This window comes from Cicer arietinum, chromosome 4, assembly GCF_000331145.2.
Source record: "Cicer arietinum cultivar CDC Frontier isolate Library 1 chromosome 4, Cicar.CDCFrontier_v2.0, whole genome shotgun sequence".
Classification (NCBI taxonomy): domain Eukaryota; kingdom Viridiplantae; phylum Streptophyta; class Magnoliopsida; order Fabales; family Fabaceae; genus Cicer; species Cicer arietinum.
The window spans coordinates 27,106,299-27,119,584 of NC_021163.2; the positions used below are offsets into that span (position 1 = coordinate 27,106,299).

The window sequence follows — 13,286 nt, forward strand, 5'->3', positions numbered from 1 at the left end:
TTAAATATGATTATTTTAAGCTGTTGTCACTTACAAATTTAATATTTAATTCAATTTTTTAATAAAAATTTTAAATTTTTGCAGTGAAGATTCTTATAATTTTTTAAATATACTTGCAAAAAATTATTTAAAATTTTAAATGACACATATAAATTGACTTAAAAACATAAATTAAAATTGTTGAAAGAAGATACTTGAGGGACCATTGTTTAAAAAATATTAGAAAACTTGAAATGAAATATTATATATTTTTAAAGATAAAAAACATATTTAATCTATTAATTATTACTTTGTTTTAATTTTTTTTAATATACGTGTAAAATAATGAAATGCAACATTATTGTGAGATAGGGAAGTATCATTAATAACATAAAAAAGGATCGTTGACCTTCACAAACTTGTGAACCCACAATCTAACGTTTTGAGAAAGTGGAATGTATTCACATGCAATGCTTGATTTTATTGTCTTTAATTTTCTTTACTTAATTTTAAATACATGTCCAAGTCTTTCCTTGATTCAAACGCAACCCTTTTCTTACCCCCATCTATCTCATATGAATCATAATACACCGTTGACTTTTCTTAATATGATCTTTCAATATTTCAACATCAAAATTCATCAACATGGCTAAACAAAACAAAGTAGCCTTTTTCTCTACCTAATTATAAAACAAGTTGCTATATTATTTCATCATAAAAAAGAAGATGAACAATACAACCGATGGATTCTTTGGTTCCAATGACATAAGTGGATTTGGCTATGGTATAGGAATTTCAATTGGGATTCTTTTGCTCATAACAACAATCACACTCACTTCCTATTTTTGCACAAGGTCACAACTTCCAAATGCTCCAAATCCAAGAAGAAGGAACAATACTACCACCCCTGAATTTCTTGAGCCACAACATTCAATAGTTGATTTGGGATTAGAGGAATCAACAATTATGAGTTATCCAAAGATGTTATATAGTGAAGTGAAGCTTAGAAAATCTAATAATTCTACATCAACATGTTGTTCTATATGTTTGGGTGATTATAAGGGAAATGATATGCTTAGGGTGTTACCGGATTGTGAACATTTATTTCATCTTAAGTGTATTGATCCTTGGTTGAGGATGCATCCTACTTGTCCTCTTTGTAGAAGTACTTCTCCAATTCCAACACCTCTTTCAACACCTTTGGCTGAAGTTGTTCCATTGGCAACAAGAAGAGATTCATAGGTAGTACTTTTTTCAAATGTTATTTTTTTGCAAAATGCATTATTTGTTTCTTGTCACAAATTTCCCAATTTCACATTGTAAATTCTTCATTCATAGACTTTGTGCCAAAAGAATTGAAATTTGACAATATTCATTGTTGATCTTAAAGAAACTCTTACTATTATAGAAAAAATTGAATTAGGGACAAAAAGTTAGAGATAGAAAAACATAAAATTTGTTTCTAATTCTGAAATTAAGTTTTAAATTTTTATATTGGATCTAATTTATTTTTATAAAATTCAATTGTAAAATGATTAAGAGTGTATCTCTTTATAAATTTTATATTTTTTTAATGTGAAACTTGTTTATTTTTTCAATATTTAATATTTGAGATGTTAAAGTTAGAGATTAATTTTCTTTTTTACATCTTTAATTTAGTGTGATGGTTTAACTTTTTTGTAATGTTATGAGGTTTCTCATTTCTTAGGCTTGTGTTCATAGAATCAAATCGTTTTGGGTATTTGAAAGCCTAGAATAAAAAATCATCAAATCTTATTCAAAACAGCTATGGTACTATACCATGTTGATTATAATTCTTATTCTTTGTTGTTGCTTGTTGAACATGAAATGGTTGTTGAATTAGTTAGAAGTTTTCCATAAATCCAAACCGAAAATAAAGAAAAATAGATAGGAAACTTAAGAAATGTTTCTTCTTGCAATGCCAACAATATGATTGCCTAACTTTAGCAGCCTCTAATTTCCAATGTTTTGTACTGAGTGTATATATGTATACCAAAGGCCTACTGTATTAGAGCATATTATAAAATTACCTAGACATAAATGAATTTACCTTCAACTCATTTAAAATTTGAAAAAATAGTTAATGGTGCACGTTTTTCAAAGTCTCCAATTATTTTGCTTTGGTTAATCAAGGTGGTATAGGCCTATAGGCATCAGGATGTGAGATTATCAATGTACATGTGGAGCCAAATAAGAGGTTAGCCGTAACTATTTTTACAGATCCAATTCATTTTAAATTAATTTTTATCGCATAATGAAAATTCTTTTATATATATATATAAAAGAATAACATATGGAAATTGAGGATCTTAAATCTTAGCTTACTTAAGAAAGTCCTAAAACTTTCCAGTTGCATCAATTATTTTACCGTGATATTTACTATTTTCTTAAGATAAAAATATATATATATATAAAAGGTGAGGAGAGAGAAAAGAGTAATAGAAAGTGATGTGTCGGTGGTCCGAGTGTGACACATCATAGAACTTGAAAGTAAAGCAACGAACTTTTTGTATACTGTCTTCTTCATCTTCAAATCAAATGCTAATTATTGATTCCCCCACGTGAATTTTCTGTATACCAATGCAGTTTTATTTTGGGAAAAACATTCGATTCAACCATCATCACGCTGAAGATTTCCTTCTTCATACTCCTATCATATTATTAGGTCCGTTTAGTTAACATCCAGATCCACCGGATACTCCAAAATTACGGACATATCTATTAGATTTTTTATATCGACTTACTTAAACGTGTATATAATCAGAATCAACACATTTATAAATTGAGGTTCTAAAGCCAGAAACAGTGATCCAAAACAGAGAAGAGGAAAACTAACCGTTTCTATATTATAAACGGATACTTGCATATATGTACTGTAGAAATATCAGAATTATTATTTTTTTATATCATTTATCATATACTTCTGAAATATTTCATGGATTTACATAGATATGTATCAAATGAAAGGCAAGGAGAATAAAACATCTGAGACACTTTTTTTGAGACACTTATGGAAATGTACTTAATTCACTTCAAAATAGTATTGAAATCCTTAAATTGGAAAAATCGTCACTTTGATTTATCAGACTTAGAAACTATGTTTTTTTCTTTTTTTTATAAATGATATTGGGTGGAGAGACAGTACAAAATGCTTTTAAATTTTTGGTCATTGCAAAGCTGATGCTTATTTTAAATTATTTTAATGATATTTTTTATTATATCCTATCATATTAATTAAAAAAAAAAATTCTGAAAATTATGATTATCAAAGTTATTTTTTAATGAAAAATGATATTTTTCACTTATCCGTATATTTGTATCGTATCACACCCGCGCTTGTACTTGTTTAAGATTCTAGATTAAAATTCTTAGAAAAAATAATCATTTTTAATGTTTTAGTTATGTTTGTGTATAAATATTTTACAAAAAGCATTTTGATATTTTTTTAAAGTATTTTGTTGAAAAATTACTTTTATGTTGAAAATGAAAAATCTATTTTGATTACTTTTAAAGAAAATCATAAAAAAATAAAAGGAAATAGTGGATAAAGGTAAAATATTTATAGTTATAATAATTGATTATCAAAATCAATTTCTTATAATTCATAACAAGTGGGTCTATTATAATTTGACATGAGAGGAATTTATATAGTGATGATTTTTCATTAAAATATTTTAACGGCAAGATCATTTCTCATCAAAAAAAGATTTTGTGAGGTCACAAACATAACATTTATATCTTGAATTTTAACATGAGATAGTACAAATTGGTTAAACAATACACAAAAATATAATGTAAACATTTTAAAATTTAAGAAAAATTATGATTGTTATCTAATAACTTTTTTCTTTAAGAGAAAAATATATTAAAATAAAAAAAAAAAACAAAAAGTCACGGAACATTGACTTAATCACTAAAAGATAATAACAAAAAGAATAAACGAAAAACAAAAGTATGTTGAAGAGTGTTTTATATAATTTTTTTATGATATATAGACTTCTTTCAAACACTCAATTGTTCTAACTTGTTCACATTCTCCAAAGTAAATATTTGACTTACATTTCAAAACACTTAAATAATAGTAAAAGATAAAAGAAGAAAGTTAAATACAAATTAAAAGTGTTATCCACAAGTGCATAAGAAGAACTAGACCCATGATTTATAGTCTTGGAATGGTCTCCATCTTCCTTTATCATATTGGGCAATATGACATTTTTCTAACATGTTTCCTATTATACCACACTATAAATAGTATATTTCTCTTGAAGCGAAATAAGTAAATAGTTTTTTATAATCCACCACGAGAAATATACATTACTTGAAGTTAAACCATACCAAGTATTTTATAAGTCGAAAACTATTATAAAAAAATATTGTACAACTTCCGTGTTTACTATAAAGAGCCACCATGATTTTACAAAGCTGTAAGTTGTAGCTTTTGTAAGATGACTTAATGTAGTTTTGACAAATTCACCGTGATACTAAATATATACTAAATTTACTAGCTATAACTTATCATTTTCCATGACAGTACCATAAGGACGTGGTAAAGTTCTCATTTTAAGAGAAGATTGTCCTCTACCATAATGAAGAAGAGATTGCCAACATTATTTCTATTTTGCGCTTTAGGTAATTCTGATTATATAAATACATCATTGACTTTATCTTTCCACAAGATAAAATAAATTCTTCCATCAAATTTAAATATAAAGAGAATGATAAATGAAATAAAAAGATGAATTTACTAATTTACTCAGATTAACGGTAGATTTATTTTTATTATCATAAACTAGCTGCTAGGCATGCATTATCAACTTTTCTTTATAAAAATTATAAAAATTATAAAATTTATATAATTAAAAATAGTTTAAACAAAGAGTAAAATTAGAAGGAGAAAAAGCAACACCAAAATCATGTATTTAAAATTTCTTTGTATATAAATATAAGTGAAATTTGGAGAATAATAACTTGAGCATAATGCAAATAATATGAATTAAAAAAATAATTGATATTATATTAAAAATTGAAAATTATATTAAGTTTCAGACATATTTTTTAAAGTGTGATTGATATTATAAATCATAATGAGTAATGACACTTAAGTTTAATATCGTAGTTTCAACGGAGTAAATTTATAAAAATAAAGATTGATAATATATGTACATACCTTTTTTAATCTTCGGATTTTAGAAGAATGAGACACTAGTAACGTGGAACTCTTTCGGTAGGTAAGTAAAAATAAATATATCATCAAGATTAATAAGTTTACTTGATGTTTTTGTTTTAAAAATTAATTCTAAACATAATTCTGATATTAAATATTTTACATCCACTCTACTTAATTTGATGGATTAGTTCATTTCTAAATATATCAAAATAATATTAAAAACAATAATAACATCTTAAAATGTGTAAAAAATGTAACATTTCAAAAACTTAAAACATTTTCTTATAAATGAGACGGGAGGCCCAACGTTATATTAGTTCGAGTAGAACTAAACATTGATATATTTTAAAAAAGATTTCAGATTTTAAGTTTTAAATTTGTGTTTGAAAAAATGCGGTTGAGATGAAGGATTCCATTATAGGTGGCTAGTTAGGTTATTCGTAGGAAATGGGTTGTTGGCAAAATAGATAGATGTAGCATAAATAATGTGGTAAAAAATATATATCACGCTAGATGTTTGTAATATGTTTAGGTTTTATAAAATAAATAAATAAATAACTTTTACATATCCGGAGTATAAATTTTTATACATATACATTTTAAATCAAATCATTCTATATAAATTTTTGTAGGGATATTTTAAAAAGTAATTTTAAAAAGTAAAAAGTAATTTTAAAAAGTAAAGTTATTGGCTGAGTTTGATAATGCTTAAAAATGAGTTTATAGTTTATGAATTATAAATTTTGTTCGGTAACAATCGTTTATGAGCTTATAACTTATAATTTATAGCATTTTTTTTTATAAAGTAAAATACTATTTGGTAATGCCAATAAGTTAGTTTATAATTTATTAAACTAAGTTATATGTTTGTTGAATTAAAAGAGATGTATTTGGTAAATAAACTTTTCTCTCCAACTTAACTTTATTTTGATATTTATTTTAAATAGCGTTTGAATTTATAACTTTTTATATTTTCTTCCTATTACAATTTTATTATTATTTTTTATCTATACAAAATAACTAGGCATGCATTATCAACTTTTCTTTATAAAAATTATAAAAATTATAAAATTTATATAATTAAAAATAGTTTAAACAAAGAGTAAAATTAGAAGGAGAAAAAGCAACACCAAAATCATGTATTTAAAATTTCTTTGTATATAAATATAAGTGAAATTTGGAGAATAATAACTTGAGCATAATGCAAATAATATGAATTAAAAAAATAATTGATATTATATTAAAAATTGAAAATTATATTAAGTTTCAGACATATTTTTTAAAGTGTGATTGATATTATAAATCATAATGAGTAATGACACTTAAGTTTAATATCGTAGTTTCAACGGAGTAAATTTATAAAAATAAAGATTGATAATATATGTACATACCTTTTTTAATCTTCGGATTTTAGAAGAATGAGACACTAGTAACGTGGAACTCTTTCGGTAGGTAAGTAAAAATAAATATATCATCAAGATTAATAAGTTTACTTGATGTTTTTGTTTTAAAAATTAATTCTAAACATAATTCTGATATTAAATATTTTACATCCACTCTACTTAATTTGATGGATTAGTTCATTTCTAAATATATCAAAATAATATTAAAAACAATAATAACATCTTAAAATGTGTAAAAAATGTAACATTTCAAAAACTTAAAACATTTTCTTATAAATGAGACGGGAGGCCCAACGTTATATTAGTTCGAGTAGAACTAAACATTGATATATTTTAAAAAAGATTTCAGATTTTAAGTTTTAAATTTGTGTTTGAAAAAATGCGGTTGAGATGAAGGATTCCATTATAGGTGGCTAGTTAGGTTATTCGTAGGAAATGGGTTGTTGGCAAAATAGATAGATGTAGCATAAATAATGTGGTAAAAAATATATATCACGCTAGATGTTTGTAATATGTTTAGGTTTTATAAAATAAATAAATAAATAACTTTTACATATCCGGAGTATAAATTTTTATACATATACATTTTAAATCAAATCATTCTATATAAATTTTTGTAGGGATATTTTAAAAAGTAATTTTAAAAAGTAAAAAGTAATTTTAAAAAGTAAAGTTATTGGCTGAGTTTGATAATGCTTAAAAATGAGTTTATAGTTTATGAATTATAAATTTTGTTCGGTAACAATCGTTTATGAGCTTATAACTTATAATTTATAGCATTTTTTTTTATAAAGTAAAATACTATTTGGTAATGCCAATAAGTTAGTTTATAATTTATTAAACTAAGTTATATGTTTGTTGAATTAAAAGAGATGTATTTGGTAAATAAACTTTTCTCTCCAACTTAACTTTATTTTGATATTTATTTTAAATAGCGTTTGAATTTATAACTTTTTATATTTTCTTCCTATTACAATTTTATTATTATTTTTTATCTATACAAAATAAGTACCCCTCACTCACCACTCTCTCACCTAGTGGTTCACATATTCACTTTAGGTATATCTTATTCTAGGTGAGTAAAGCTCTATTCAGTTCCTTTAATTCTTGATCAAAATAACTATAAAAAATTCATATTATTCATTTTACAAGGAATTGATTAAGGTATACATTATCATATTTATTATTATTTATTTATCTTTTACTTTATCATAGTGATAAAAGTGAAATTTATTTTTTTATGCCAAATTATAAACAATAAATGAATTGTATTATTTTTACTATTATTATTTATACACATGAAGCTTGCTAAATTTATAGAGATTTCTTTAAATTTATGTTTGTATTGTAATAAAAAAAAAAAGCAGTAAATAATGTAACAAAAAAAAGTTAACGAATTGTTTGGTTTTGGTTTTTATTTCAAAGCTCTATTGTATTATTTTGGATTTCTACCACAAAAATAAAGTATATAAATTGATTAGAAAATGAAAAATTGAGTTAAACAATACTTAGGAGATATCATTTTATTATTTTAAATTAAATAACTATTTCATTTTATATTTTTATAAATTTATCAAATACTTTAATTTTAATTAATTAGGTTTTCAGATAAAATATAAGTCATCAATTATTAACTAGTTTCTCAGCTATTAGTTAGTTTATAGGTTAATTTTACCAATCATAACCTAATTCAAGTAGCTTATGAACTTTTTTTCTTCCAATTTTATCTTTGCTATTAAAACTAAAATAATTTTAAATAATTATTTATTCATAAATAATTTTAATAAATAATAATTTAGAGTAAATAATTTAAAAGAATTTATTATTATAATTTAAATTATTTATAAATAATTAATATTTTAAATTAAATAATTTATTTATTTTAATTTTAAAATATAGATAAATAAATAAAATTAAATTTAAATAACTATTTTAAAAATGTTTTAAGCATTAATTAATAAAATTTATTTTTAATTAAGAATGCGCTTTTATATCATTTTATATTTTAAGCTAATTGAACCTTTATTTTTACCAAATACTTCAATTATTTTAATAGTTACAAACTATCAATTATCATCTGTAAATTAATTTTATCAAAAAGAATTACAATATAATTTGATTAGATACATGTAAAAAGATATTAACACAATCAATATATAGAAATTATTATTATTTTTTAAATATGTTAAGTGTAAACTATTCAAAATAGGAAAATAGGTCTTAGAAAGAAAAAAGCGAAAGAGAAATCCTAAAGAAAAGGGAAAATAGATCAATTTTTTTATAAAGGAAAGGTAATTTATAGTATACCTTCTTTTAATCATATTCATATAGTATTAAGAAAATTATTATTGTATAGATGTATTGAGCTGAGATTTTTTTCTTAATAAACAAATTAGTTATATTAATAAAAAATATATTTAAAAAATAATAAATAAATTTAATTCATATTTATTAAAAAAATTGTTTGTTTTAGAAGAGATGATAAATATCACCATAATTGAGTTCATTTGTTTAAGATTTTAAAAAAGTAACTTTTATTATACATTTTCAAAAAATAATTTTTATGAAAATTTACATAAAAATAATATAAGTTTTTTAATATATTTATTATCAATTAAAAACAAATTTTTAATATTCAATAACTTAGATATTCATTATTAAATATTTTAACATGATAAAAATTATATATTTAAAAAAAAATTTAAAAAAAATTTTATGAAAAGTTTCTCAAAATAACTTTTTATTTTAATCATTTTTTAAAATTTCATTATCCAAAAACAGTTGTAGATAATAGATGAAATATTTAAAATTATATTTTAAGATAAACTATTTAAATCAATTTTTTATTTGAAATTTTATTATTAAAATTCATTTTAAAAATAATATAATAAAATAATAAAATACTATGCAAATAATTTATAAAAAAAATCTTAAATAAATGAATCCATTAACTTACATATCAACATTTATCAATTTAACTAAACTTTAAAAACACTAAAAATTATTTATTATCTCCATGACGATATATCTTTAACATGATTTAACTTTTATTATATTTAATTAAAAGTTATACAAACCGTGATTTGTAATTATTCATTCGCAAATTTTACCGTAAAAGTATTGATATATACTTAAAAAGCCTTCTGTTTATTTCCATTCATATTAAATGTTTTATTTATAATATCATTTGTTTCATATTATTTATTTCTTTTATATTATTATTATTATTATTAAAATATTAATTATTATTTTTAGTATATTTTTATTAATTATATTTTATTTAATTATTTAATTACTAGACTAACTACAAATAATAAAGATATTTTCGGAATCGAAAGTCGTGGAAACCAACTCAATAATAATTTTGTCAATAACTACCAATATGTTACAGCCAAAGAGCGAGAGAGAGTATATAACAAATGAAATTATTACTTTTGAAGAAAAAAAAACGACGATATATTGTTGGGAAGTTAACCAGAGTACGCAAAGCTAGCATTACTACTGTTGTTAGGCCTTAATCAATCACCCTTATAAATTCATTCATTCATTCATTCATTCAACTACTTGTATTGTGCTCTCATCTTCCATTCAAACCATGGACACCATAACTTCCAAATTCTTCTTCCTCTTTTCATCTCTCTCTCTTCTTCACGCCTTCGCCAACGCCACAGACATTCACTATTGCGGTCAGTTATTTCCGACTCTTTCTCCCATCCATTTTTCTTTATTAATTGTTTCTTCTTCATCTTTTATTCAATATATCAATACTTCTATTCAATTTTTTTATTTTGTGTTTTTGTCAACTAATTTGTCGTGCTTCGATATTGCATGTTTATTTTTAATTAGGAATCGTTTTTTTGTGTGGCCTGTTTATATGTGTATAATAATACTGCCAGTTGAATTGATAATTGAGTTAGGTTGAATAATCAGTTTTGCTAACTGGAATTCACTTTTTAAATAATTATTTCAAGTGAAGATTCTCTTCAATTAGTTTTTTTGTGAAGGATTCTCCTATTTCATCAGTTTTACAATTTAATAATTTATTTTAATTCAAACTGTTTTCTTGGATTATGACTGTTGTTTTTATTGATAAACTATGAATTTAATTTAATTCATATACATGTCAGTCTTTCGGTGTAAAGATTTTTACCCTTTCAATCAACCATATTCATCGAATCATAAAAAAGGTCTTGACTTTAATTGTAGTCAGACATATGAGTGTTTCTGATTTGTCAATAGTGTAAATTTTTTTACGCTGATAGAATATAAAAATTACTCGTAAGCTAGGACCTAATTATCTTGTATCTATGCCACAGATAAGAAAGCAAACTATAATGTTGATGTCAAAGGAGTTCAAATATCTCCTGATCCCATTGCAAGAGGCCAGCCTGCTACATTCACCATTGCTGCCACTACAAGTACTGTTTCCTATGTTACTTACAGTGTTTCCTTTCTTTTGTTTCTTAAATATCTTTTGTACATATGCCACATGTAAACAACTTAATTAAGTGGGTATAGCATAACTGCTTATCATATAAGTGCTTATGTATAAACTATTTCTGTAACAAATGGTAAAATGAAGTCAAATTGTTTTCATATAAGCTACAAACTGTTTTTATAAGCTATCTTGGAGATGTTATGAAATTAAGGTGAAAACAACTTACAGACATGTCATTAGCTGTTTTCATAAGCTCTTCCGAACACTCTCATAAGTGTTTATGTTAGTAGATAAACTCAAATAAACAAATCCAAACAAGCACTATATCATAGTGGTGGTGCTATTATGCATTTCAGGTGGAAATAGATGAGGTTTTGATGGATAATGAGTTGACCTTCATTTCTCTAATCCAATTGTTTCATGACTCAGGTCAAGCATTGTCGGGAGGGAAACTAGTGATTGACGTGTCGTATTTTGGATGGCACGTATATAGTGAGACCCATGACCTTTGTGGAGAAACATCTTGCCCTATTTCGGTTGGTGATTTTGTGATTGCTCATTCACAAGTTTTACCTGGATTCACCCCACCAGTAAGTCAGTGTGTATGTGAGTGTATATTTTTTTGCAGCAAGAGGAAGTATATCTATAAATGCTAGTACAGATTTGCAATTGATCCAAAATCTCCCATGCTAAATTGTTGGTTTAGGGTTTAGGGAAGAAATTCTTATACTTACTGTTATGGCATTTAGAGAAAGGGATTGACGTTTGTGATAACACAGCTATCATCTGATGTGTCTTAGCTTGTTGTATATGTTCAAATTATTGAATAGTACTAGCATAATATCTGTCTTATTGTTTGAAATGTTTTCCCAATGATTTGGGAATTGGAGGGTTAAGTCAGTATGGTTAAGGTGAAATTTCTCAGTGTTGTCAAATAACGGCTATAAGTTAGCAGAATTTGAAAAGTCATTATTCTGTGATACACTATTTAGTACGAAGTGTGGTCACTGGTCAATTAGCAGTTATAGTGGTGCTAGAGAATATAGCGTAGCAGAATTGGAATAAACTGTTATTTTCTGTGATCCGTGATTGAGAACACTGAAATTTCTAGTTGGTGTTCTCATTATCTCATGAATGATGCAGAAGTTCTCCTTTGACCAACATAGAATCGATTGTTTCATTGTTTAAGATTTTGTAACTGTTTATTGCCAACTAGAAGTTGTCTCTACTGTGTTTGGTACTATGACATGCTGTTTAGTCCACTCCAAGGCAACAACAACTATGTTTACTTGAAGAAATATTTTGATTCCATCAATGCTATCGACAAATTCCTAGTTCGTTCTCCTGTGATTTAATCCCCCTTAAGCCCACATAGGATTTTGTGTTCACTGCTAATGCTATGAGAATTTTAACTTGCAATTCATCCTGCCCTTCGAGAGGTTTAAAAGTTGAAAGGGGCTGTGGCTCTTTTTTTTCTCCCTTCATGTTATCAACTATTAAATAAGAAGAAAATTTGTTAACGGCATGTTGTTAAGAGTGTTTAATTATACAATGGCATGTTGTTAAGAGTGTTTATTATACAATGTTGTCTCCTGTTTTTGGTTAATGCTAGTCTATTATATTAATTTTCAACGTCATAGCTCTTACCATCAATTGCAATAACAGGGTTCGTACTCTTTGAAGATGAAGCTGTATGATGGAAACAACAACAACGAGTTGACTTGCATTACATTTGGTTTTTCTATCGGGTTTGGATCCTCCGTGGCTGATTACTAATTGAAATTGGTCCTTCAAATCTATGTTTAGATCCATATAAATTAGTTGTACAAACTGCAAAGTATCCTTGTAATACCAAGTTCCTTGTATTATAATCCAGAACAACAAGCATGCGAATTAAGAATCATAAAACATACATTGTGTACTTTGCTGAGATTACAAATACCAACTACATGCTTCTTTATTTATTTTGCTATTTTCGGATTATGCTCTACTATGGTGCATGCTTTATTTTGCCATTAGAATAAAATTAAATAACAGGTGCCAGAATCCTGTTTTGTGTATAGGAGTTATGCAGGGAGTATTGAATGCCATTACTGTCATGCAATCTGTTCTTGAGTTTGATGAGTATCAAGGTTAATTTGTGGTTTGATATAATGTTGGCTTTATTTTGTAGGGTACTATATTCTTGAATGTGCTTTTGCAAGCTTTCAGTATTCACTTTGTTGCCTATAAAAGTTACAGATAAAACATATCCAGTTTCCTTCTGAGCCATCATTTT

The 13,286-nt window shown here is 25.0% G+C and overlaps 2 protein-coding genes across 2 annotated transcripts; both read left to right on the plus strand.

Annotated features, from left to right (window-relative positions):
* Nucleotides 1-505: 505 nt before the first annotated feature.
* LOC101499680 (RING-H2 finger protein ATL70-like) lies at nucleotides 506-1,449 on the plus strand. The gene has a single exon (XM_027333515.2). It carries the CDS (start codon nucleotides 706-708, stop codon nucleotides 1,219-1,221), a length of 516 nt encoding a protein of 171 aa, XP_027189316.1. The 5' UTR covers nucleotides 506-705; the 3' UTR covers nucleotides 1,222-1,449.
* An 8,577-nt stretch (nucleotides 1,450-10,026) lies between these two features.
* LOC101499372 (uncharacterized) lies at nucleotides 10,027-12,972 on the plus strand. Its single transcript, XM_004497582.4, has 4 exons — nucleotides 10,027-10,256; nucleotides 10,887-10,988; nucleotides 11,438-11,598; nucleotides 12,674-12,972. Exons 1-4 carry the CDS (start codon nucleotides 10,166-10,168, stop codon nucleotides 12,782-12,784), a joined length of 465 nt encoding a protein of 154 aa, XP_004497639.1. The 5' UTR covers nucleotides 10,027-10,165; the 3' UTR covers nucleotides 12,785-12,972.
* Nucleotides 12,973-13,286: the final 314 nt, after the last annotated feature.

Excerpts from the sequence above, each read along its gene's own strand:
- LOC101499680 (XM_027333515.2), top strand. The coding sequence starts at position 706 with ATGAACAATACAACCGATGGATTCTTTGGTTCCAATGACATAAGTGGA.
- LOC101499372 (XM_004497582.4), top strand. The coding sequence starts at position 10,166 with ATGGACACCATAACTTCCAAATTCTTCTTCCTCTTTTCATCTCTCTCT. Across the intron at positions 10,989-11,437 it reads CACCATTGCTGCCACTACAA|GTCAAGCATTGTCGGGAGGG; the intron begins GTACTGTTTCCT and ends TTCATGACTCAG. Across the intron at positions 11,599-12,673 it reads TACCTGGATTCACCCCACCA|GGTTCGTACTCTTTGAAGAT; the intron begins GTAAGTCAGTGT and ends TTGCAATAACAG.